The sequence below is a fragment of the Dama dama genome, chromosome 13, assembly GCF_033118175.1.
Source record: "Dama dama isolate Ldn47 chromosome 13, ASM3311817v1, whole genome shotgun sequence".
NCBI lineage: Eukaryota > Metazoa > Chordata > Mammalia > Artiodactyla > Cervidae > Dama > Dama dama.
The window spans coordinates 64,682,938-64,707,454 of record NC_083693.1 but is presented as its reverse complement, the minus strand read 5'-3'; the positions used below and the strand labels follow the sequence as shown (position 1 = coordinate 64,707,454).

The following is a 24,517-nucleotide window of genomic DNA, read 5'->3' as shown; positions in this document are numbered from 1 at the left end:
GTCAGAGTAAAAACAAAGGGAGTCAGGAGCCAGAGGGAACAGCATAATTAACTGCTTAGGGGAGGTACTTCCCTAACGGTCCAGTGGTTAAGACTCAGAGCTTCCAATGCAGGGGGCGCAGGTTTGATCTCTTGTCAGGGAACTAGACCTCTACATGCTATGCAGCACAGTCAAAAAATAAAAACAAACAAACAAATAAAATTAGGTTGTTACCAAAAAAAATGCTTAGGGGAAGGGAGGGTATGGACCATTAAAAAAAAAAAAAAGACCATCTGGAGAAGGCCTAAGGGTGTCTTCTAGGGTGTTGGCCAAGCTCAGGTTTTCATCCAGGGGCTGGTTACCTGGATGTATTTGCTCTGTGAAAATGTACGGAGCTGTACATTTATAATTTGTGCATTTTCCTCTATGCATGTTATACTTCCATTGAAATATTTAAGTTTAAAACAAGTCCAGTCTGTTTGTGGTGGGAGGAATTGAATGTAGGGACCCTCGGGGCTCAGGCTAGGGTCCAGCACTTATCATGCACTCTGAATAGCTGACACTTGGCTGGACTCTGAACTAAGTTTTTTCATTAGGTGGCACTAGTGGTAAAGAACCCGCCTGACAATGGAGGAGACATAAAAGGTGAAGGTTGAATCCCTGGGCCAGGAAGATTCCCTGGAGGAGGGCATGGCAACCCATTCCAATATTCTTGCTTGGAGAATCCCATGGACAGAGGAGCCTGGTGGGCTACAGTCCATAGGGTCGCAAAGAGTCACGACGGAAGAGGCTGAGCATACAGCACATGTTATTTCATTTGATCTTTACAACAGCTCTACGAAGCATAAAGAAGTGAAGCAATTGTCCAGGATCACACAGTCAGGAAGTGATGGAGATGGAATGGAAACTCAGGTGGTCTGGATTCACCATCTAGGCCTTTAACCGTCACATCAAATGGAATGAGTGAATGATATATTCAGCTCGCTCTCTCTCTAAACTAGAGGTTCTCACCATGGGGGAAGCTTTGGGCAAAGTCTGGAGATGTTTTTGGCTGCCACAACTTGAGAGAGGAGCGCTTCTAGCATTGGGGAGGTAGTAGCCAGTGATGCTGCTAAACATCCTAAAATGCTCAGGACAACCCCACCTTCCCACCAACAAAAAAAATAACTGGGTCTCAAATATGTTAATGCTGCATTGATAAACTTGCTCTAGACCTAGCCAATTACTTTCACACTCTCCTCAACTCTTGTTGCTTTATAATCATAATCTCTCACTTAATCTCCCACCATTAGATAAGAAAAGACTTTGAACATGCCATGGTTCCTCAGGGTTCTTATCTGTGGTGACAGTTATCCACCACATCCCTATCCGGCTGAGCCTCATTAACCTCTGCTTATGTGGTGTGGTGGCAAGAGTCCCCAGATGGTGACTTTTTTCCATGAGAATTCGGCCAGGGGCATTTGATGGGGAGATCCCCATGCGCTTGTGTCCACAGGGGGCCTGCCACCTTCCTGCCGCCTGTGTGCTGTTTAGGTGCTGACCTCTGCTCCTGGTGCTTCCCATTGGCAGAGCACACCCCCTACCTGGGTGACATTCTGTGAGGGGGTACAGGAGCCCACGCAGTGCTGAAATTCAGATCCCCATCTTCTTTTCCTCACTTGGAATTTTAATTTATAGCTCAGCAGCCACAGGCATCTTATTAACACAGTGAGTAGCTAATATTTATAGGGCATTTGTGTGTGTGTGAAGTCGCTCAGTCGTGTCCAACTCTTTGCGACCCTGTGGACTGTAGCCTACCAGACTCCTCCATCCATAGGATTCTCCAGGCAAGAATACCGGAGTGGGTTACCATTTCCTTCTCCAGGGGATCTTCCTGACCCAGGGATCGAACCCGGGTCTCCTGCATTGTAGGCAGACACTTTAACCTCTGAACCACCAGGGAAGCCCTCATAGGGCATTTACTTGGTGCTAAGTACTGGATTAATAAATTTAATTCCCAGAGAGGCCCTGTGAAGTAGGTACTGTTTTTTCTTTCTTTTTTTTTTTAAAATTCTTTTATTTATTTACTTGGCTGCACCAGGTCTTAGTTGCATCACGTGGGATTCAGTTTCCTGACCAGGGATGGAACCTGGGCCCCCTGCATTGGGAGATTGGGAGTGTGAAATCTTAGCCCCTGGACCACCAGGGAAGTCTGGGTGCTTTTTTTTTTTTTTTTTTTTTTCCCATTTGACAGTTGAAGAAACCCAGGCGCTGAGTAGCTAAGTGGCTTGCCTAGGTCACATAGCTTATAAGTGGTAAAACTGGAATTTGAATCCAGATAACTTGATGACAGAACCCGCCATGTACAAGTACCCATTCCAAGCCTCTTGCATCTCAGCCTCCTCCCCAGAGCTGGCCTAGGCTAGCCACCTTACAGCATCTTCTAAGGCTCATCTGACCATCACCAGGGGCCCCTCAATTCTCAGTCACCTTCTCTTGTTTCAGCTCTGAGCCCACACTGCTGCTGAGGGAGACTGGGGGGACTACCCTGGGCCCTTTGTTTGCCTAAACATGCCTGGCACCTAGCCACCACATTCATTCCATTTCAAGTGTGAAAGCCTAACCAGCCAGAGGTCGCCATTTATTCTGGGTGAACAGAGGGAGTGGTTAAGGATGCTCTGCCTCTCTTACTAGACAGTAAGTTCTCAAGTGTAAGGAACAGATTCCTATTTCTCTCCATGCTCGTTTACATCTGATAAATGGGATATGACCTGCCACAACACATCAGTAAACATGGATGTTACATCACCAGCAATTGCAGATTGTGAGCTGCAATCACAGATGGTGAGCTGGTGAGCCCCGAGGGAACCCAGGACGGAAAAAAGTACCTGCCATCTAGCAGACATCGACAGCAGCCACTCCCTATGGTGAGCCCCAAGGAAGCTCAGGATGTGCAAACAGTATACTGTGCTGAGTGAGGTGCAACATCAAAGGACTGATTTCAGTGAGTCCAGACTCTTGCATCTTCCCATACCTAGAAAAGTGCTAAATTCCTTAACTTGGGTTATCTGGTTTTCTTTAACAATAACCTTTTGATGTTCAGACTACTTGTCCTTTGTTGCAAAACTTCTATATAACCTGGCTCTTCCTTGGAGCAGTTCTCTCAGGGTTACTTGAGATGCTATCCCCTGGACTTGAAGTCTTAAAAATTCCCACTGAATAAAGCATAATCCTCAACTTTTAGGTTGTGAATGTTTCTAAAGCCCACACACGTGGCACATAACATTTATGCTCCCCATTGAGGAAGACTGTGAAAGCACAGTGGTCATGAGAACTGACTTTGGGGTTGGACGGACCTGAACTTGAAGCCCCTGGTCACTTCCAAGCTATGATCTTGGGCCAAGTACTTAACTCAGGGTGGGTAAGCTTTTTCTGTAAATAGTCACACAGTATACACATTCTTTTGTGGGCCACATGGTCTCTCCTACAATAGCTCATCTCTGCCTTGTTCTCCCGAACAGTCATACCTAAACCAATGGGTGCGGCTGTGTTCCTCTAGACTTTTATTCACAAAACAGGTAGTAGGCCCAGGGTAGTACACAGACCCAAGATTTGCAGTTTAAAAAAAAAATTATAAGAGGACATCAGGGAGTTCCTTGGTGGTCCAGTGGTTAGGACTCTGTGCTTTCACTGCTAAGGGCCCGAGTTTAATCCTGGTGGTGTTAGGGGAAGCACACTGGTTGAAACCGCCCACCCTGGCCAGGCACCACAGTAACCATTTGCATGAGTTGTTTTAGGACAGGAGGTCCTGGTAAGGAACATGGAACTAATAAGCCTCCACCAACCAGAAGAGTTCAGGAAAGGTCAAAAGGAGACACCACATGTCCGACCACCTCCCAGAATCATCCTCTCTGGCATCCATCTTGGCTGAACAAGGCACCACCAGGAAGGACTCTGAGTCAGAATGATTGGCTAAAGACAACTAATCCCATCACCATAAAACCCAAGACTGCAAGCCATGTGGCAGAGCAGTTCTCCTGGGTTCCCTGACCCTTCTGCTCTCCACATGGGTGCCCTTTCCCAGTAAAATCTCTTGCTTTTTCAGCAGATGTGTTTCCTCAGACAATTCATTTCTGAGTGTTAGACAAGAGCCCAGTTTCGGGCCCTGGAAGGGGTCCCCTTTCCTGCAACAGTGGGGGAACTAATTTGACACAAGCCAACACAGCCAAAACAAAAAAGATGAAACAAGACAACTCATGAATGTAAGTCCTATATATCTTGTGTTTGATGTCCTTGGGTAGGACTGGACTTATTCCCTCATAATAACTCCAGTCAACTCAACTTTCTGAGCTCCACACCATGGTACTTGTATGTATAGTATTTTACTTTTCTCTCCCTGTGAGATAATACCAAACGTTTGAGAAGTAGCACTGCATACCGATTAAAAGCACCGGATTCTGGAACTAGACTGCCTGGGTCCGAATTACGGCTCTGCCACTTCAGAGGTCTGTGATCTTCCGAAAATTAACCTCCCTGACATAACTTTCCTTAGTTGCCCCGTGTGTAAAGCTAGGATGACATTAACAGTGGCTCCCTCTCCTAGGGTTGTTAACTAGGATGAAACGGATCTGCACATCCCATCACCTGGGGCTCTTTAAAGATTCCAAAACCCAGGCCACAGGCAGACACAACCAAAGAACTCAAATTCTTTAGGGAGAGGCGGAGGCATCAGTACCTACGAAGCTACTACCCTACAGGGTTCTAATTTGTGCACAGGTTTAGAAGCAGAGTGTTAAACGGTTTAGCGCGCTGGGGATCGGTCCTTCCGGGGAATACTGCGCCCCTGGTTCCACATATTTCAGAACCACCCTCCCACCCTCACCCCATCCCGCCCTCATTCACTGGATACCGTCCTCCCTGGGCTCCTTTGCCCTCTGGGATCAGAAAGCCCCGCGGCGGCTCGCTGGGACTTGTAGTTCCTGCGACTCTCCGGCCTCGTTCTCGCCTCCCATTGGCTTTCGAAGACGCTCCTCCCCGAAGCTCGGCCAATCGCCGCGGCTCAGCCAACCCTCAAAGCAAGGAGCTAGGACCCAGCTCAGCAATCTCTGCAGAGAGGACGTCGGCAGCCGGCTGCTCTGAGGCTGCGCACCGCGAGGAGTTCCCACGGTCCCGCAGCAGGTAAGCAATATCCCTGGCAGGGGGACTGGGGCCCGGCCCAACGCCCCGGACCAAGGTCGCCCATCTGCCGCAGATCTTGGCTTCATGGCTGGGATTTTCAGTTTCCCCGGCCTTTTTTTGTTGTTGTTGTTGAGTAAATCCATTTCTCATCGGGCGAAAGGGAGTTTTCGGCAAACGATGACTTCCGAGGGAAACCCTGCGACCTCTCTCAGCCTTGCATCCCGTGGGGTTGGTGGGTTGGGGCTCCTTTTGTTGCGCGAACCCTGGCTGGAAGCCCAGGCTCCTCCGAGAGCAGAGAGAAACAGGCGCGAGCTGAGAGCACATTTGCTAAGATCCTGTAACCAGGGAATGCCAGGAGGGGTCTCTTGTGTCCTAACAATCTAGAGACAATTCAGGTTGTTGAGGTTTGTAATGCTGAGGTTGCATCTGTTTCCAGTTAGTTCTTGGTAGCCTAAGGGGAAAGAGGTTATGTTAACCACAGCAGCAAATATACCCAAAGGTATAAAAACATCCCTTCTGAGAAATCAAAAGCTCCACTTCTCACAGACTTGAGTGGTGGGAGTTAACAGGATGATTCACATGAACCATGGAAGTGAAAGTTAGCAGAATTTGGTCCCCTACTTCTATTAGAGTTGAGGTTTTACCCACGTGGTATTCAGTGCCAAGAATCTAGGGGCTGGGAGAAGGAGATTTTGTGAAAATAAATGTCCATGGTTTGAGACTTGCCCTGTGGTATGTAGTGAGTGGTGTGGCCCAGCTGTCTTTGCTCCAGACAGTAATGTCTTTACTGCATTAGTTTGCAAACATTGGTTGAGCCTTACTAAATTTTTTAAGCAGGGATTATTTCATAAAGGGGAGAGTCAGTTTATCGTGAACCATTACAGTGTTCCAGGGGCAGTATCTAACCCTGCTTGTGGGAAGAGGTAGGACTTTGCAGAGAAGGGAATAATTGAATGGAGTTTGAGGGATGGGCAGGAGCTAGTGAGATGAAAGAGAAGAGCATTTCGCCTGGAAAATAGCATGATAAAGGCGGGAAAAGAGCACTGATTTTGGTCCCGGAGTCCTGAGCCTGATTGGAGCAAGGGATTTCATGTGGATAGTGGAAAACAGAGAAGCGCATCTTGCAAGCCTCCTGTGCTGCTGTTAGAGACTTTGATTTTGCCCTGAAAGCCCTAGAAACCGAATTTAGTAGATGTGTATCTTTGTTGCTGCTATTGTTTAGCGACTAAGTTGTGTTGGACTCTTTTGTGACCCCATGGCCTGTAGCCAGGCTCCTCTGTCCATGGGATTTCCCAAGGGAGAATACTGGAGTGGGTTGCCATTTCCTTCTCCAGGGAATCATTCCAACCCAGGGATAGAACCCGAGTCTCCTGCATTAGCCGGCAGGTTCTTTACCAATGAGCCACGAGGGAAGCCCAGTGTGTACCTTAGATACTCTCTAATGTGGAAAAGTGTTGGAAAGAGGCCACACCAGGGAGTTCACTGCAGTAATTCCCAGGAGAATTGCTGAGGCTTTTTTAAAGACAATTGCATTTGAAAGAGAGGAGAGATGAGAAAAAGGTTGTGAACTCTTAAGTAAGTGAACACCATACCTAGTATTATTCAGTGAAAATATATTGAGGTGAATGCTGTCTCTTGGGTTTTCCACCTATGACTATCTTTTTTAAAGAAATGACCAGCCTATTTTTTCTTTCCTTAAACAGCAGACATTGCTTTAGGCCAAAATTTGAGTCCCATTTTATGAAGGGGAAATCATCACATATGTTAAGGATGTTGAAATCTGGATGGTTAGACATATGACTCAAATTATCTTGTAATCCAGAAGATACAAATTAAACCCATAATTAGATCACTTTATACCTATCAGATTAGAAATTCTGAAGTTTGTTACTCTCAAGAGTATCAATTGTTTGAAAGATATCAGATATTTGGAAGTATATCTTAGGACAGTACAGCTGCTAGCAAAATAAGTACCAGAGAGACATTTGTATACAAGGAGATGAGTATAAGAATGCTTTTGCAACATTTTAAGAATTAAAAAAAAAAAGGTAACAACCTACATGCTTGTTAGTAGGAGAATGTTTATAAAGTGGATATATATTTTTTAAAGTATAATAAATTGATTGGAATGAAATAATTTACATTAGTGGTTACCTTGTGCTATGCAGAGAACAGGACTGGACAATGGGGGACTGTTTTATCTGTAATGTTTTATTTGTTTATGGGAAAGGAGGGTTAACAGATTTACAGAATATTAACAGTTGATCTGTATGATGGTAACAGGTATTTTATATTACATTTGTACATTTCTGTAGTTTAACGTGTATCCTTCAATTTCTTAAAATATAAGTTGTAGCAAAATTAAACTTAAGAATTTACATCTAGTTATAAAAGTCATGCTCATTCATTTGGGGAAAGACTACAAACTATTATTAATCCTAGATTTCAAAAAATAGTAATTTGGGAGAAACTTAAAGAAATCCAAATGCCAAATAAGCAGTGAAAATAAAAATGTAGAAAAATCATTAGCCAAAAGTCAAATTCTTCTAGTCATTAGTACATTTAAAAATCTTACTTGACTCTGTATTTTGAAATATGTTTTAGCTGCTTGTACATTTTGAAATGTTCAGTTCAGTTCAGTTGCTCAGTCGTGTCTGACTCTTTGCAACCCCATGAATCGCAGCATGCCAGTCCTCCTTGTCCATCACCAACTCCCAGAGCATACTCAAACTCATGTCCATCGAGTCGGTGATGCCATCCAGCCATTTCATCCTCTGTCCCCTTCTCCTCCTGCCCCCAATCCCTCCCAGCATCAGGGTCTTTTCCAAAGAGTCAACTCTTCGCATGAGGTGGCCAGAGTATTGGAGTTTCAATGGATAATTTTTGAAAAGTGAAGTGGGTGACAGAGGATGAGCTGGCTGGATGGCTTCCCTGACTCAGTGGAGAAGAATTTGAGCAAACTCTGAGAGAGAGTGAAGGACAGGGAAGCCTGGTGAGCTGCAATCCATGGGGTTGCAGAGTCGGATGTGACTTAGTGACTGAACAACAACATCACTCTATACATATTACAGTCAGTTGAAAGGAGATTCCAAAGTACAAAGTACATTTGTAGATTAGAAATACTGAAATGTGCAATGGGAAACCTGGCTTCTTTCTTTCAATGGGGGAGTCACTTGCACCTCCACTTAATAGAATTCATTTGCATGTTTTTAGACAATAATTATTTTCATTTCTAGTATCTACAGTTTACAGAGTTGTGGGGAAAAAAAATTCCATAGAATCATTGCAGGTAGATTCTTTACCAACTGAGCCACCAGGGAAGTCCTCCACAGAATCAGTATTAGGTAATTTTGAAGGACATGCTCTAATCTAGAATGTGCTTTGCTACTGAATCATAAATGTTCCCTATGAAAAAACATTGATTCACTCACTTGAACAAAATCCATTTTTTTTGAGATTTGAGATAAGACTACTTGGATTTTCTTTTTTTTCTTTTTTTTTCCTTTCCCATTTTACCCTTGAAACAGAAAATCAAAGGATATGGGAACTGAATGGGCCCTTAATAATTTAGTTCTATCATCCCATTTGACAGATGAACAATTAAGGTGAGGCAGGGTCTCCCTGGACTTAGGAACTATAGTAACTTAGTAACTGTCCTGTATTAAAGAGAAATTTCACCAGACATTTGTTAAAAATCACAAGATGGGGGCTTCCTTGGTGGTCCAGTAGTTAGGACTTTGTCTTTCCAGTGCATGGGGCACAGGTTTGCTCCCTGGTTGGAGAACTAAAATCCCACATGCCATGTAACCTAGGCAATTTTTTTTTTTTAAATGACAAGATGGATTTTATTCTAGCTATTGTCTTAGAGGAGAAAGTTCCATGTAGAACTGAGCTCAACTCCAAATACATCAAGGACAACTGAGATTTATTGCCAGAAGGTAGAGTGGGAGGGTCAGTGGCTGAAAAATTGCTAAGAGAAGCTTGATTAGATGCCAAAGATGGGAGACTGCTAAACCTGTGCTCAGCGGGCCAAAGTCTCGTGGGGCTCAGAGGGATTTGACTTCAGTTTGGTGAAGGAGGGCTCGTCTCCTGTCCTTGTCTCTTTTGCATGTTATCAGCCGGGGACCACTTGCATGATGATTTTGTTGCAAGCCCCCAAAGAACAGAGAGCAAGATCTAAAACCTGTAGGTTTGGAAGGCTCTTTACAGATGTCATTGTCTGCCCAGCTGCTTTGCTTGGCTTTAATGGTTCGCTGTCTCTAACCCAGAGCAAGTAGCAAGTGTAGGGCTGATGTGGGAGGTCACAGGGGTGGTTCAGGTCTGGGCTTTGGTGTCAGACCTGGATTTGAATTTGGTCCTGCTATTTAGATGGTCCTCTAACTGTAGCCTTGTTACTTCTATTGCTGGTGACAGTTGATCCAGCATGTGCACTCGAGTCTGTCCCAAACCTCCCCTATTGGATCAGACCCCACTTGATAGTAGTGCCTGAAGTAGAGTCCTTCAGCTGAATCAGTGCCTTCCTGTAGCCCTCTAACCTGAGAGGGTCGCTGGCCCAGTGGGAGCAGCGAGGACCTGGCGTTGGAGGCTGGTAAAATTCATATGTAAAGGCTTGTCCATTGACTTTGACTTTGTGTAGTTCAAGTTCTCTTTTGATGGGCTCTTCTCTATAAGACCTTTTTATAACCGATTACCCACAAGTGCCTTAAAATAGTGGGGTGATGAAGAGCAGGCCCGTTGGGTATCCTGCTGCTGGAGGAAACTTGGAGGCCCCGGAATGTGGGGTGTAGCCCTCCCACCTGTGGTTACGGGGCTTCTGAGATATTCACAAAAGCAATGCTTTTGTGGTGTGACAAGCGAGGTGGTGTAGTGGAAGAAGCAGTCTTTGGAAGCAGATCTGTGTGTCACCCAGCAGGGCCACTTTCCACCAAGTTTCTCTACCTCTGCTAGTCTGTCTCAGCTGGAGGGAGTAATGAGACTGCTCACAGGCTGTTGTGAGGGTGGGAAAGTGCCTTGCACACTCCTTGGTTCATAGATACCCACGCATATCCCGCCCTCCCTCCCTGTGCAGCAAGCAACTCAGAGCACTCTGGGGGAGACTTTCCTCTCTCCCCTGGTTACAGCAACAGCTCCCCTGGGTCATTTTCTCCCTACAAATGGTTAGCAGACTAAACACATACCCCTGAGCATCTTCTCAGAGGCCTTCCCACTCTGGGCACTTTTTGTTTTTCTTTTTTTCGGCGCTTTTAAGAACTACCTTTTTCTTTTAAAGTTGTCACTGTATCCCATCATAAGGATGTATCACATTTGATTTAGGGCTTCCCTGGTGGCTCAGACGGTAAAGAGTCTGCCTGCAATGCAGGAGACCCAGGTTCGATTCCTGGATTGGGAACCCACTCCAGTATTCTTGCCTGAAAAATCCCATGGATGGAGGAGCCTGGTGGGCTACAGTCCATGGGGTCGCAAAGAGTTGGATATGACTGAGCTACTAACACACATACACACACAGATAATTGATTTGATAAATAGTACCCTGTGGATGGAAAAGCCCCTGATGTTGGAAAAGATTGAAGGCCAAAGGAGAAGGGGGTGGCAGAGAGAGGATGAGATGGCTAGATAGGATTATCAACTCAATAGACATGAATTTGAGCAAATTCTGGGAGATAGTGGAGGACAGAGGAGCCTGGTGTGCTCTAGTCCATGGGGTTGCAAAGAAATGGACATAGCAACTGGATAGCAACAACAGACAACCCCCATAAATGACCATTTATGTTGCCTCCGGGGTTTTGTTGCTACAAATGGGCGAGCTCCCTCACCTTCTTAAAATCTTCCCTTTTTGAAAAATGATACCTGACACTCCCACCGGGACTTCCTCTTCTGCCTGTATTTCTTCCCCAGCACTCATGACCACCGGACAACCTGTCTCTTCCTGCTAGAATGTCAGCTCTGCAAAGGGTTTCGCCAGTTTGGCTCCCTGTTCAGTCCCTGTGAGCACCTGGTGGGTGCTCAGGCCCTGTGTGTTGGATGGATGAGTAGATGATAGGAAGAAGTAGAAGACGACGCCTGTGTGACTGGGGCCGTGGAGCGCGACGGGCAAGAAATAGCAGTCTTCCTGGGCCAGTTTGGCAGAGATCATTTACTTTTTTTTTTTTGGCTGCGCTGGGTCTTCATTGTGGTGCTTCTCTAGTTGCAGCCTGTGGACTAAGTTACCTTGCAGCGTGTGGTATCCTCGTTCCCCAACCAGGGATCAAATTTGCGTCCCTTGCATTGGAAGGCAGATTCTTAACCACTGAGCTATCAGGGAAGTCCCAGGGATCATTGTTTACTTTTTATTCATGAACTTTTTACTCTGCTGAAACAAGAATCATAGGTATGCTGCAAGATTATTTGTGACTTTGTTTTCCTGCTCTTGACTTTGTCAAGAATAGTGCTGACCATGAAATTTCCATCTGAAACCTGCAATTTTGAGACATGTTCATTGCTCAGGGTGATGGAAAGATTGTATTACTTCACATCTTTCCTTCACCCCAGGCCCCATATGTTTCCCAACATATTAGTGTTTGGGTTTTTTAAGTGGCATTTCCCAATCGCTGTCACATGGTGAGGCTTGTAACTTGGCATTGTATTCAAGGAACCACAACTCTGTGTTAATAATAAAAAAAAAAGACAAGAAAATCGCCAAATGTTAACTCTGAAAATGTCCCTTGTATATGAATAAGGTACTTTCCCTCACCGAGGAGTAACTTGCTAGTGTTTTAGTAGAAGAATGGAAGGTAAACTGGAATTTGTAAAAACAACCTGGTGGTGTTTTTTGTTTGCTGATTTAGGCAGTTGAGCTGGTGGTGTCTATTCTGTGGCTCAGGCAGACCAACCATTGACTCTAGTATATTTTATTTAAATATGAAAGGGGGAATTCCCTGGCAGTCCAGTGACTAAAGCTCTGAGCCTCCACTGTTTGGGGCACAGATTTCACCCCTGGTCAGGGGAAACTAAGATCCCACATGCCCTGAGGCACACACACACACAAAAAGACAAAAAAGAAAGGAAGAAGTCACGCACTAGTGCCTCCGGACAGATCAGCCTCTTCAGGATTGAGTCACATGATAGACACTCAGAAAGAGTGGTATGCAAACCAGAGAGCCTATTTTATGACTGATGATGAAAGATGATAAAAACCCCAGACTGTACCTGCCATGTGGGCTGAGAACACATTCTGGCTCCTGAGGGCAGGCCACAGAGACTGCCTGTTTCAGTCTGATTGGATTGTAGCCATGTTCACTGGTTTCTGTATGTCTGTGGCTGCTTTGTGATACAGTGGGAGAGCTGAAGAGTTGTGATGGGGATGACGTGACCTGCAGAGCTGAAAATACCTACTTTCCAGCCCTTTACAGAGAGTTTGCTGACCCCTGCCCCAAGAGAAGGCTTCCTGGGAGGCTGCTGGTTGCATGACCTCCCCTATCACTGGCACACCTCCCCAGCCAGTGTGGGGGCCCCTGCAGAGCTCTGAGGGTGGGAGCTTGACTGTCTCTTGCCTGACCTCACTGCTGCTGCTTCATACCTTTGTATCACTTCCCCTTTTATTATCCCTTGGTGAGCCCTGGGAAGGTCAAGTGGACATGAGAAAACATCCTCTCATACACAGTGACATATTAATAAACCAGTGGGTTCTGGGGCTGGGTGGCCTGGGAAGTCCACTGCCCTCATCTGTTACTCACCTTGACCATTTCAAGACAATCTTGAAACAAATCTGGGGCACGTTATTGTAGTTACCCGTTCGATCCCTGGGTCGGGAAGATCCCCTGGAGAAGGAAATGGCAACCCACTCCAGTATTCTTGCCTGGAGAATCCCATGGAGGGAGGAGCCTGGCAGGCTACAGTCCACGGGGTCGCAAAGAGTCGGACACGACTGAGCTACTTAACTAGCTAGCTAGCTGTGCATCCATGACTTTGTAGTGGAGCTAAAGAAACCTGGATCTAGCACCAACTCAGATTCTTTTCTGTTGTCTGGCCATGCTGTGTGGCATGCAGAATCCTAGTTCCCTGACCAGGGATTGAACCCCTGCCCCCTGTATTGGAAGCTCAGAGTCTCAAACACTGGACTGCCAGGGAAGTCCCCCCACCTCAGATTCTTAGTTCTTACACGTGAAGAATTGAGTTCCTGGGAGAAGTCATCCGGGGATAGAGTAGTACAGTTTCTTTTTTTTGTTTGTTTTTTAGTACAGTTTCTTTGACTAGGAAGCTGGGCTTCTGGGCAGAGCTGACTAGAGCCTACCAGGGTCAAGTAAGAGGCCTACTGCGGCCAGGTGTAGTCCTGGACATCACCCAGAGCTTGTCAGAAATGCAGAGTCTCAGGCCCTGCCCATGCCTACTGAGTCAGACTCCGCCTTCTAACAGGCCCCCCAGGCAATCTGGGCGTATAGTCAACTTGGAGAAGTGCTGGCCTTTACTTTAAAAAAAAAAAAAAAGTAAAGTGCCTTTACTCTTTAAAACTTTTACCAGACTCAGGGCTTCCTGTTTTTTCACTTGGGGGGAAATCCCATCATTGTGAGGTTTAGCACAGTCTTAGGCACAGATGCTGAGGATGGTTTCCTAGACTTCTTTCATGCCTTAGCTGGCTCTGCAGTCCATGAGGATAGAGGCTTCGTCTTGTCCCTACTGCGTTCCCACCCCCCCAGTGCTTTTTCTGGCAGGGTCAGAGTTCAGGAGACTCTGACTGAGTGGGTGAATGAATGAGTGAATGCATTAATGAATGAGTAAATGAGCACTGTTTTGTCAAAAAGCATCAGAGGCAGAGGTTAGCCTTGGAGACTATTCTGTTCTGAGTCCCTACGTCTCAACGACTGTTTTTCCTCTTATCTCAGAATGACAGGCCTGGCTTCTGCCATAGGAAGGCTTTTTTAAAAATAACATAGTCAGGACACAGGCCATTAAAACAGCATACTTGTCTGAGTAATACAGGGTGGCCAGGACTCGGCCTTAGCTCTGCCTTTTGTGCTTTAAAACTCTCTTTAAAGTTTTGGCCGTGAAGTGTAAAATTGGGCATGTAGCTCATTAAGAATAAAGTGTTGAAAAAAAAAAAAAAAAAAGAATAAAGTGTTGAGATGCAGAACCATGTAGCAGAAAGGGTGGACCAGGAATTCAGAAGGCAGGGGTTCTGGTCTGTGGCCAGTGCTGACTGTCCATGAATATTGGGTAAGTCACTTCTCTCTTGCTTCAACCTCCCCATCCAGTAAAACAAGGATTAAAATGTTTGCCCAGCCTCTTGTATAGAATAATGTAAATGGGTTGTAAGCATTATACAAAGACATTCATTTGGGCTGCCAGTGTTAGACTATAGTTTACCCAGATAGCTCACATGCATAAATTGCCCCTCAGTATTTACATCAAGTGTATGTTGAATTTTTACAAACTTTGTTGTATAAGTAATATATATTATTTGTAGTAAAGAGAGACAAAAAGAAAGATCATTCTTAATTCTACCTATCTACCACTCAAGAATAACTACTGTTAGATTTTGTCTGCCTTCCACATTTTGCTATGCACACATTATATGTCTGTTCTTTTCTTAAAACAGTTCATAGTATGTGGTAGATATTTTTCCAACACAGTGAAGTTTGTTAGTGAATTTTGTTTTCTGTATTCCAAGTTGTGACAAAAACTTTAAAAAGTTGCCCCAAGAGCTTCCTCAATATTCTTTGGTTTATTCTCCTAACTTCAACCCGTAGTGAAGGTGGGGCGCTATGGGCAACCCCCTGCTCCACTCCAGGGAAGTTTGACCCATTTTCTGTGATCTTGTCTTAGGGTCCAGTAGTGTTCTTCTGGTTTTGTCATTCCTTTTTCGCTTGACTCTGCCTTTTTCTTCCTAGATTTCTGCAGTGGAACTCCAACGGGGCAGGATGATTTGGGAAGTCACCGTGTTGCTCAGCTTGGTCCTGGGACTTGGTGCTGTTCCCCTGGATGACCCTGAGGATGGAGGCAAGCACTGGGTGGTGATTGTCGCAGGATCAAATGGCTGGTATAATTATAGGCACCAGGTAAGAACATGACTCATCTTCTCCTGTATGACACTGGCGGTCTGTTAACAATCCTGGACATTGTTATTAGAACAGGCTTTTTATTTATTGTTTTTTGGTTTGGTTTTGCTTTGGGATGGAGTTGAAGCTATCAAGATTTTATTTATTTTAAACTTCTAATTTTGTATTGGGGTATAGCTGATTAACAGTATTGTGATAATTTCAGATGAACAGCAAAGGGACTCAGCCGTACATGTACAGGTATCCGTTGTCCCCTAAACCCCGCTCCCATCCAGGCTGCCGCGTGACATTGAGCCGAGTTCCCTGTGCTAGACAGCAGGTGCTTGCTGGGTGTCCATTTTAAATGCGGCCATGTGTGCATGTCCATCCCAAACTCTCTAACTATCCCTTCCCCCCAGCAACCAGAAGTAGAACAGATGTTCCTCTTAGGTTGGCAGAAATAAGTGTGTTGATGAGGATGTGGAGAATGGAACTCACCACTCCACCCCCGCCCCCATTGCTTAGTGGATTATAAAGTGGTACAGCCATTTCTGAAACCATTTTGGCTGTTCCTCAAAATGGCCCGTATGTGGTCACCTCAGTCTAATGCAGGGTTTCTCAACCTTGGCACTGTAGACGCTTGGGTCCATCCAAGTAATTCTTTACTGTTGGGGGGCTGTCCTACACATGTAAGATGTTTAGCAGCATCCCTACCTCTGCCCTCTAGGTACCAGGAGCATCACCCAGCCACTGTAACAACCAAAATTGTCTCCAGACTTTGCTACATGTCCTTAGTTGAGACCTACTGGCCTAGTGCCTTCATTTTAATAAAGAAGGAAACCGAGACTTGAAGACCGGAGGTGACTCGCGTGAGGCCGCATAGCTGCAGACAGGAATCTGGAAGCAGCATCATGAGTCTCCTTGCCCGCCACACCCCTACCCTGCTGCTCTGCCCTCACCCCTTCCTACTCATCTTTCCTGGCACTCTCAGCAAATCAGCCTGGCAGAAATTAGAGAGGAAAGAATCTACATTTGTAAATACATTAAAAGTGCAGCCTCCAGGTGCAAATGTAAAATGGTGTAACTGCTTTGGAAGACAGTCAGGCAGTTCCCCAAAAGGTTAATAACTGTGACCCCAGCAATTCCACTCTTAGGTATATATTCAGAAAAAAAAAGAATATGTATGTCCCCCCAAAAAACTTGTACTCAAATCAAGTGTCCAATAAATGAATAAACAAAAAGTATAGTCTATCCACACAAGGTATTATTATTTGGCCATAAAAGAGAACAAGGTTCGGATACATGCTTCAACGTGGCTGAACCTTAAAAACATTATCCTAAGTGAGAGAAGCCAGTCACAAAGGACCACAGGATTCCATTTATATATGGAAGTCTAGCATAGGAAACTCTGTGAAAACAGAATGTAGATTAGTAGTTGACAAGGTGTAGGCAGAGGAGGGAACAGAGAATGACCGTTAATGAGTATGGAGTCTCTCTTAGGGATGATGAAAAGGTTCTGGAATTAGAGAATGGTGATGGTTGTGTGACTTGGTGAAGATACTAGAAACCACTGAATTGTATATTTAAAAGGTTCACTTGTATGATATGTGAATTATATACCTTAATAAAGTTGTTATTAAAAAACTCATTGGAGATCCTTTTGTAGTTCATGAGCATGATGATTGGGTGTTCACGCTGCTGCGTGATATGTGCCTCCTTCCTAAACCTTGTTACGACGTCGGCACATTACCTGTCTGACGTGAAAAAAAAAAAAAAAAACTCATTGGATCTTTCAGTTCTCAGAGACGAGATGCACAGGCAATCACAAGTGAACTCATTTGACCCCCACTGTGGGGTTATGTGCAGTCGGCCCAGTTCTTTTTCCCTATTTATGTTTACTTTCTGGGGAAGGAAATGGCAATCCACTCCAATATTCTTGCCTGGAGAATCCCATGGATGGAGGAGCCTAGTAGGCTACAGTCCATGGGGTCGCAAAGAGTCGCAAAAAGTGACTTCACTCACTCATTCAGTTTCAACTGGTCACCTTTGAAATGCTCAGTCACCAAGTGTGGCCAGTGGCTGCCAGATTAGACCTAGCGTCTGTGCTTGTGATTGCTTAACAGGGCTGCCTCATGTGTGTTTCCCTCCCGGGATATCAGTTTCATAATCTGTTAAATGGGGGTTGGTTTAGGTGAACTCTCTACCAGCTCTGTAATTTGATGATTATTGAATGACTTAGTTCTTGAATGCTTTTTATATGCTAGCTGAATAGGAAATTTGGCTTGATTAAAAAGTTATTTTCATTGGCAGCATGATACCTTTTTAATACTTAACCCAGACCTGACCCCGGCTTCCATGGTGGCTCAGATGGTAAAGAATCCGCCTGTAATGCGGGAGACCCAGGTTCAGTCTCTGGGTGGGGAAGATCCCCTGGAGGAGGGCATGGCAACCCACTCCAGTATTGTTGCCTAGAGAATCCCATGGACAGAGGAGCCTGGCGGGCTGCAGTCCCTGGGGTCACAAAGAGTTGGACACGACCGAGCGACTAAGCGCAGCACACAGACCTGACCCAGCTAAAGAGGAGCAATCCGAGTAGTAACCACCCATCTCGATCTTCTCCTCTGCCTCTCACCACGCGTCAGAACGATGGGGCGTTAAATACGGGTCACTGATAGCAGACTGGCTGCTTCATCAGACCCCCTGGTTTTTATACAACTAACTTTAAAAAGCATGTATTGGTTAAACATTATTCAGTATAGGTATCCGATTACCCTTTGCTCCCAGGAAATTTTTTTAAAGTGTTGCTAGTTTCCCTGGGTAAACTACTTCATATCAAAATGGAATGAAGCCAGTAAAGCAAAAAGAAGTGGCCACAGACTGAAATTTCTGTCCCTAAAGAAGGGCAGATGCTGGTGCTAAAGCTGGGCAGAGGAAGCGTAGCTGCTGAATCATGGTTGGCCTTGGCCCATATCCCTGCCGGCTGAGTTCTCTCCTTGACTAATTGTCAACACTTGCTGTCTTGACTTTGGAGACTGAGCATTTAAAAGAGCATTTGAGGTGTAGCCAGTTAACACCCCAATACAAAATAAAAAATTCTAAGTGTGGGGGGAAACAAAAAGAGCATTTGAAAGAACTTTTCCCGTAGAACCTACACAGACTTTTTTTTTTCCTGCACAGACTTTTAAACTTACATTTTTATTGAGGTTTACATTTTCCTTGAGTGAACATAGCACTCGTTATCACAAATTTGTTTAGGGAAGATTAGTATACTGGGCACAATTAGATCGTGGCAGAGCGCTCTTCTATGCTTTATGATGGTTATTTAACACGTGTTGGTTATATTGAATTGGATTTCTCTGTTTTCCATTTGTGGCTGGGATGAATGGATGGCAGTGAGGGAATTGGTGGGTCTGGGGTGATGCTAGTGGGATATGTTGCATCTTGAGTATGGGCCAGGAAGGTCTTGGAGGACAGGTTCTTGCGGTGGCGGAAGCAGAAGCCAGACTCTGATGCATGGATGACAGAGGAAGAGGTCCTTTGGTGCAAACCACACAAGGGATGCTGTACTGGCTGTTCTTCCCACAGGCTTGTGAGGGGGAGAAAGAAGAACATAGGTCACCAGGGGAGGAATGGGACTAGAGGAAGGTTTCTTTCAGTATAGAGATCAGAGTGCATTGAGAAGGAAAACTGAGTGGATTGAAGGTGAAGTTCACCCTTGCACAAGCCATCAGGAGGATGTTGGGATATGGGGGGGTGTTGGGAGGAGAGGAGATGTGAGCCAGGAGTCACTGGGAGCAGGGGACTTGAGGAGAGCTTTGAGGTCACCACTGGGCAGTGGGGATCTGAAGGAGAAGGTCTGGAGTGTTGGCAACAGAAGAGGTGAGGGAGGAGCTGGGAGAATGCTGATGCCCCCTCACCTCTGCTGGTCTCGAGCTGGGGGCTGTGGTAGAGAGGAAGGGAGTGCTACCATTTCCTGGGAAGGCTTCAGGAGCCTCCTTAAGAGCATCCATGGGTCCAAGAGGAGGCAGGAAGGGAGAGGGAGAAGTCCAAAACTTGTAGATGTTGAAGTTGGGAGGAAAAGATATGGTGATGGAGGGTCTAGTGGGAGTCATTATACTTCTGAATGACCACCTTTCACTTTATATATTTAAGGGTGTATGTAATTACCACTTTTTAGAAACAGCTTTATTGAAGAGGTATGTTTCCATGCCATACAATTCACCTATCTCATAGTTCAGTGATTTTTAGTAAATTCAGACAGTTGTGCAAATGTTACCACAGTTCAGTTTTAGGACACACCCATCATTCTAGAACCTTCCCCCGTGCCTGTACTCGTCCCAGCCTCCTGCACCCAAGGATTTGTCTTCCGTCTTTATTGTCTTGCTCTCTCCAGAAACTTCATAAATGGAGTCATACAATGTACACACTTCGGTGTCTGGCTTCTTTTACTCCCCATAATGTTTTTATAGTTAATCCATCTTGTTACAAAGTATCACTTTTATATTTTAGGAAAAGAAACAGATGGAGAGCAGAGTTGAGCAGGACTGAATAGCCTAGGAGGGCTGTCCTTGTACAAGCCAGGTGCTGGGCAGGGCGGTCGGGACTTGCATAGACCCCCAGGTGTAGTTGCTGTTCTTCCGTCATCTGCTGTATTGGTTTGAACAAATGATGTAATCTCACTCCAAACCTCTTGATTCTCCTCTGGAAAATCTGAGGTGGTGATGGGCTCAGGGAGTGAAAGTCGCTCAGTCGTGTTTGACTCTTTGTGACCCATTGGACTATACAGTCCATGGAATTCTCCAGGCCAGAATACTGGAGTGAGTGGTCGTTCCCTTCTCCAGGGGATCTTCCCAACCCAGGGATCGAACTCAGGTCTCTCGCATTGCAGGCAGATTCTTTACCAGCTGAGCTAGCTGGGAAACCCAAGAACACTGGAGTGGGTCCAGTGGATCTTCCTGACCCAGGAATTGAACTGGGGTCTCCTGCATTGCAGGTGGATTCTTTACCAGCTGAGTTAGCAGCCCCCTGGCCCCCGCCCAATGCCCAGACTCAGGGTTTAGCCTCAGCAGAGCTCAGAGCATGTGCCAGGAAGGGGTACTATACATATTCCTCTCAAAGAGCAGCCCATGAGAACTCTTCCCAGCCCCTGCCTGGCTTGAAGGTGGACCCCTTGGCAGTGACGAGAACACACCTTTGCCGCGGGCTGGTTGCCCTTAGTTAGCTTACAGTGCCTGAGGTGGGGCGGCATCATCAGTGGCCCGGACAGTCCTCCACTAGGAAATCAGCAATCCCATCGGAGCTCCTTACGCTAAGAGTTGAGTCAGCAGTCTCTGTTCAGTGGCCCAGAGAGCTCGGCCCTTTACGTCAAGTCTTGCTCAATACCTTCCTCTCACGTGGCATTTCTCCTATGGCATTTCTGTTTTTAAGGGAAAAAATGCACAGAGATAAGCTATGCTGCAGGAAAGTCATTGAAGTAACCTTTAGCACTGTCTCCAAGTCACTTGACTTGGCTTAGCCTTACTTTTTTATTTCTTTTGGGTGTGAGTGCTTGGCTCTGACTGAAAGCCCTTTTGAGTCGAGTAAGTTGGGAGGAAAGCAAGTAATTCCAAGGACCCAGGAGAGGATCACTGCTTGGCTTGAGACCTCTGTGTGTGGAGGCAGAGCATGAGGCGTGGTGGTGGAAGCCCTGAGCCCTTACCTGACCCGGTCAAAAAGAGTCTGCCTGTCAGGGTGGTGGTGAGGAGCCCAGGAGCATAGGGGAGCACTAACAGGATAGGCTGAATATATTTTCTAAAATGTGTGGTCTTATTAAAGTGTATTTTACAGATCGTATATAATTCACCCATTTTAAGTGTTTAGTGATGTTTTAGTGCATTTAGCAAGTTGCGCAAACATCACCATAAATCAGTTTTAGAACATTTCCATCTCCCCAGTAAGATCCCTTGAGCCAATTTCCAGTCCCCAGCTGGAGGCAACTACTAGTATACTTTGTAATTCTGTGAGTTTGCCTTTTCTGAACATATTGTATAATGGAGTATAAATGTGATCTTTTGTGTCTGGCTTCTCTTAAGGTCATGTTTTTAAACTTTATCTGTGTAACACATATCAGTACTTCATTCCTTTTATTGCCAAGTAGCATTCCATTGTATGGTTAAATCACATTTTGTCTGTTTACCACTCAATGGATATTTGGGTTGTTTCCTTTTTTTTTTTTTTTGCCTATTTGAAGCATTCTGCTAAGAACATTTGAGTATAGATCTTGGTGTGGATAAACGTTTTTGTTTCTCCTGCCAGATACCTAAGAGTAGAATTCCCAGGTCATAGGGTAAATTTATACTTAACTTTTAAAGAAACTTAAACTATTTTCCAAAATGGCTGCATCATTTTACATTCACGCAAGCAGTGGATGAAGCTTCTGGTGTATCCTCACCAGTTCTTGTTATTGTCTGTCTGCTGTGAAGTGGTAGCTCATTGTGGTTTGAGTTTGCATTTCCCTAACAAGTAAAGATTCTGAACATCTTTTTATGTGCTTATCAGTATATCTGGTTAGGTGAAATGTTTATATAAATCTTTTATCTGTTTTTAATTGAACCAGTTTTACTGAGGTACAAGAGTTCTCTGCATACTCTACATACAAGTCCTCTCTCAGATATGTGTTTTGCAAACATTTTCCTCTCTGTTACTTATCTTTTCACTTTATGACTGGTGTCTTTTGAAGCACTAAAATTTTATGTTTTGTTGTTGTCCAGTTTATCATTTTTTTTCTTTTATAGACCACGTTTTTGGTGTCATATCTATGACATCTGTGCAATTACAGTTCAAGATTTCAAAGATTTTCTCCTGTGTTATCTTAGAAAATTTTGTTTTAGCACTTACATTTAAGTATGATTCATTTTGAGTTAATTTTCATATATGGTGTGAGGTGAGAGTCTAAGATCGTCTTTTGGCATGTAGATATCCAGAATTTCCCAGCACCACTTGTTGATAAGATTCTCCTTTCCCAGGGTAGTTCTGAAAACAGGAAGTTAAAGTTCTCCAGCTTTCTTGTCTTTTTCAGTATATGTATATATTTTTACTGTTGTAGTTACATATAAATTTTAGCATTATCTTGTCAATTTCTGAGGAAATCCCTGCTGATCAGTTTTTTAAAAAAATTTTTGAGGGGGAGAGGAGAGGTATTTTATTTTTATTTTTTTTATCTTTTGTCTGTACTGCACAGCATGCGGGATCTTAGTCCCCCAACCAGGGATCGAACCCATGCCCCCTGCAGTGGAGACACTGGGAGTGTGGAGTCTTATCCACTGGTGTTGTTAGTTGCTCAGTCATGCCCAACTCTGCGACCCCATGAACTGCAGCCCACCAGGCTCCTCTGTCCATGGGATTTTCCAGGCAAGCATACTGGAATGGGTTGCCATTTCCTTCTTCAGGGGATCTTCCTGACCCAGGGATTGAATCCAGGTCTCCTTCACTGCAGGCAGACTCTTTACCAACTGAGCTAGTTTTTTAAAAAGTTTAAGGGTGGTAATGTCTTTTGATCCATGAGCATGAGATATCTCTCTGTGTATTTAGATCTTCTTTAATTTTCCTCAGCAGTTTTATAATTTTCAGTGTATAAGTCTTACACGTCTTTTGCTAAGTTTATTCCTAAGTTGTTTTTGTTTTTTGGTGAACCTGCTTTATGGTGTCTAACAGGAGAGATAAATAATAGGCTGGTTTGCACTGAGGTGAGTGGGTGGGTGTGCCTGCTCACTCCAGTTTCATTGAAAAGGTTAAATCTGACATAATATTTGTTTGATTTTTTTTCTTATGAAATAGAAGACAAATATCTATATAATGTGCCTGCAATGTAAAGAATAATAAGAAAATGAATACCTATGTACTTTGTACTGAAAGGTTTGCTGCTGAGCCACGAAAGACTCCGGGATTCTTGGCCTCCAGAGGAGAATTCAATCTGGGGCCAGAGATGAGGCTTGATCGCTCAGAGCTTTTGTGTAATAAAGTTTTATTAAAGTATAAAAGAGAGAAAGCTTCTGACAGAGACATCAGAAGGGGGCAGAAAGAGTACCTCCTGGCTAGTGTTAGCAATGGAGTTAAATACCTTTTAATTAGTTATTACAATGAATCAAAAGAATGTCTGGAGGTTGTAAAGATCTTACTGGACCCACTCCCATAATTTACATTTTTTTTCATAATTTACATTTTAAGATAACAGGATTAGCCAGGTTTTCAGGAAGGAGAAACTGTCCTCAAGAAGGATACATTGTTGTTGTACAATCCTTAGTACAGAGTTTAAACTGAGTTGTTTGTTGTGTAATCATCAGTTCCAGGCTTAAAGATGAAAACTTGAGGCTAAGACTAAGGAATGTAGAGGAAAAAAACCTTTGTCCTTTTCTCCTCCTTGAGAATTCCAGACCCCTCTCTCCTTGGGGACCCCTGGACTGCTTATCAACCCACCTAAGAATTGACTCTCTCAGTACCCAACTGAAGAAAAAGAAAATTGCTAGTACGTTGTCCCCTATCTGGTCTAATCTTGACCCTGCCAAAGGGCAAGTTCCTTAGATTTCTTTTACTTACTTTAGAGTTTACCATCTGGGTATTTAACTAAACAACAACATGTTTCCTATAGCCTGTTTTGACCTTTATATGAATGTAATCATAGTGAATTTTTTTTTTTTTCTAGCATTTGTTCTTTTTCTCATTATGTTCCTGAGATTCATGTATCTTGAAGCATGGTTTGTATTTCATTCATTTTTAGTTATTCCATTTGTGTGAGCTTTATGGTACTCCCATTATATGAACATCAGACAGTTTATTTTTCTGTATTGTCTGAAAGCAAGATCAGGTTCTGGAGTCAGAATACCTGGGATCTTTCACTTTGAGCTGTGTGACTGGGACAGGTCACCTCCCGTCCCTAAGCTTTGACGACCTCACTGTGAAATGGGAATCACTGTCACAGAGGGGTGTGATGAGAATTAAATGAGATGGTACATAGAAAGTCTGAGCATAGTGCCTGGCAAGTAGAGCAAGTCCATAAATGTATGTTTTCATATTCAGTTATCTATTCATCTAATAGCTCTTGAATGCCAGGTCTTGGACTCACCCACACAACATTTAGCAACTGTATTTTGAGCACCCATTTTTGCTATAAAGTCCATTTGTTTGGGACATCTACAGGCAGAATGCTGGGTTTGGTGGTGTGTGAGCTTTATTTCAGTTGCTCTGCTAAGAGCTGTTTAGAACATGATCTGTGGACATTCAGTTTCTGAAGCCCTCTTCTTTAGAGAGGTAAGTAACTGGGCACAGTATTTCTTTCATGCTCTGCCCTAGGAAAGACATAATTAAGTAAAAGCAGAAAGGTAGGTAACATTTTC

At 44.4% G+C, this 24,517-nt stretch overlaps 1 protein-coding gene and 1 non-coding gene across 2 annotated transcripts in view; both read left to right on the top strand.

Moving 5' to 3' along the window:
- Positions 1 to 4,990: 4,990 nt before the first annotated feature.
- LGMN (legumain) overlaps positions 4,991 to 24,517 on the top strand; it is a 34,768-nt gene continuing 15,241 nt past the window's right edge. Inside the window, exons 1-2 of the mRNA XM_061159321.1 lie at positions 4,991 to 5,136; positions 15,000 to 15,167. Coding sequence (XP_061015304.1) covers positions 15,030 to 15,167 — 138 coding nt within the window. The 5' untranslated portion in view covers positions 4,991 to 5,136; positions 15,000 to 15,029. The remainder of the gene's footprint in view (positions 5,137 to 14,999; positions 15,168 to 24,517) is intronic.
- Positions 16,801 to 16,906, top strand: LOC133068738 (small nucleolar RNA U13). The gene has a single exon (XR_009695689.1). It is a non-coding gene; the product is annotated as a small nucleolar RNA U13 (small nucleolar RNA).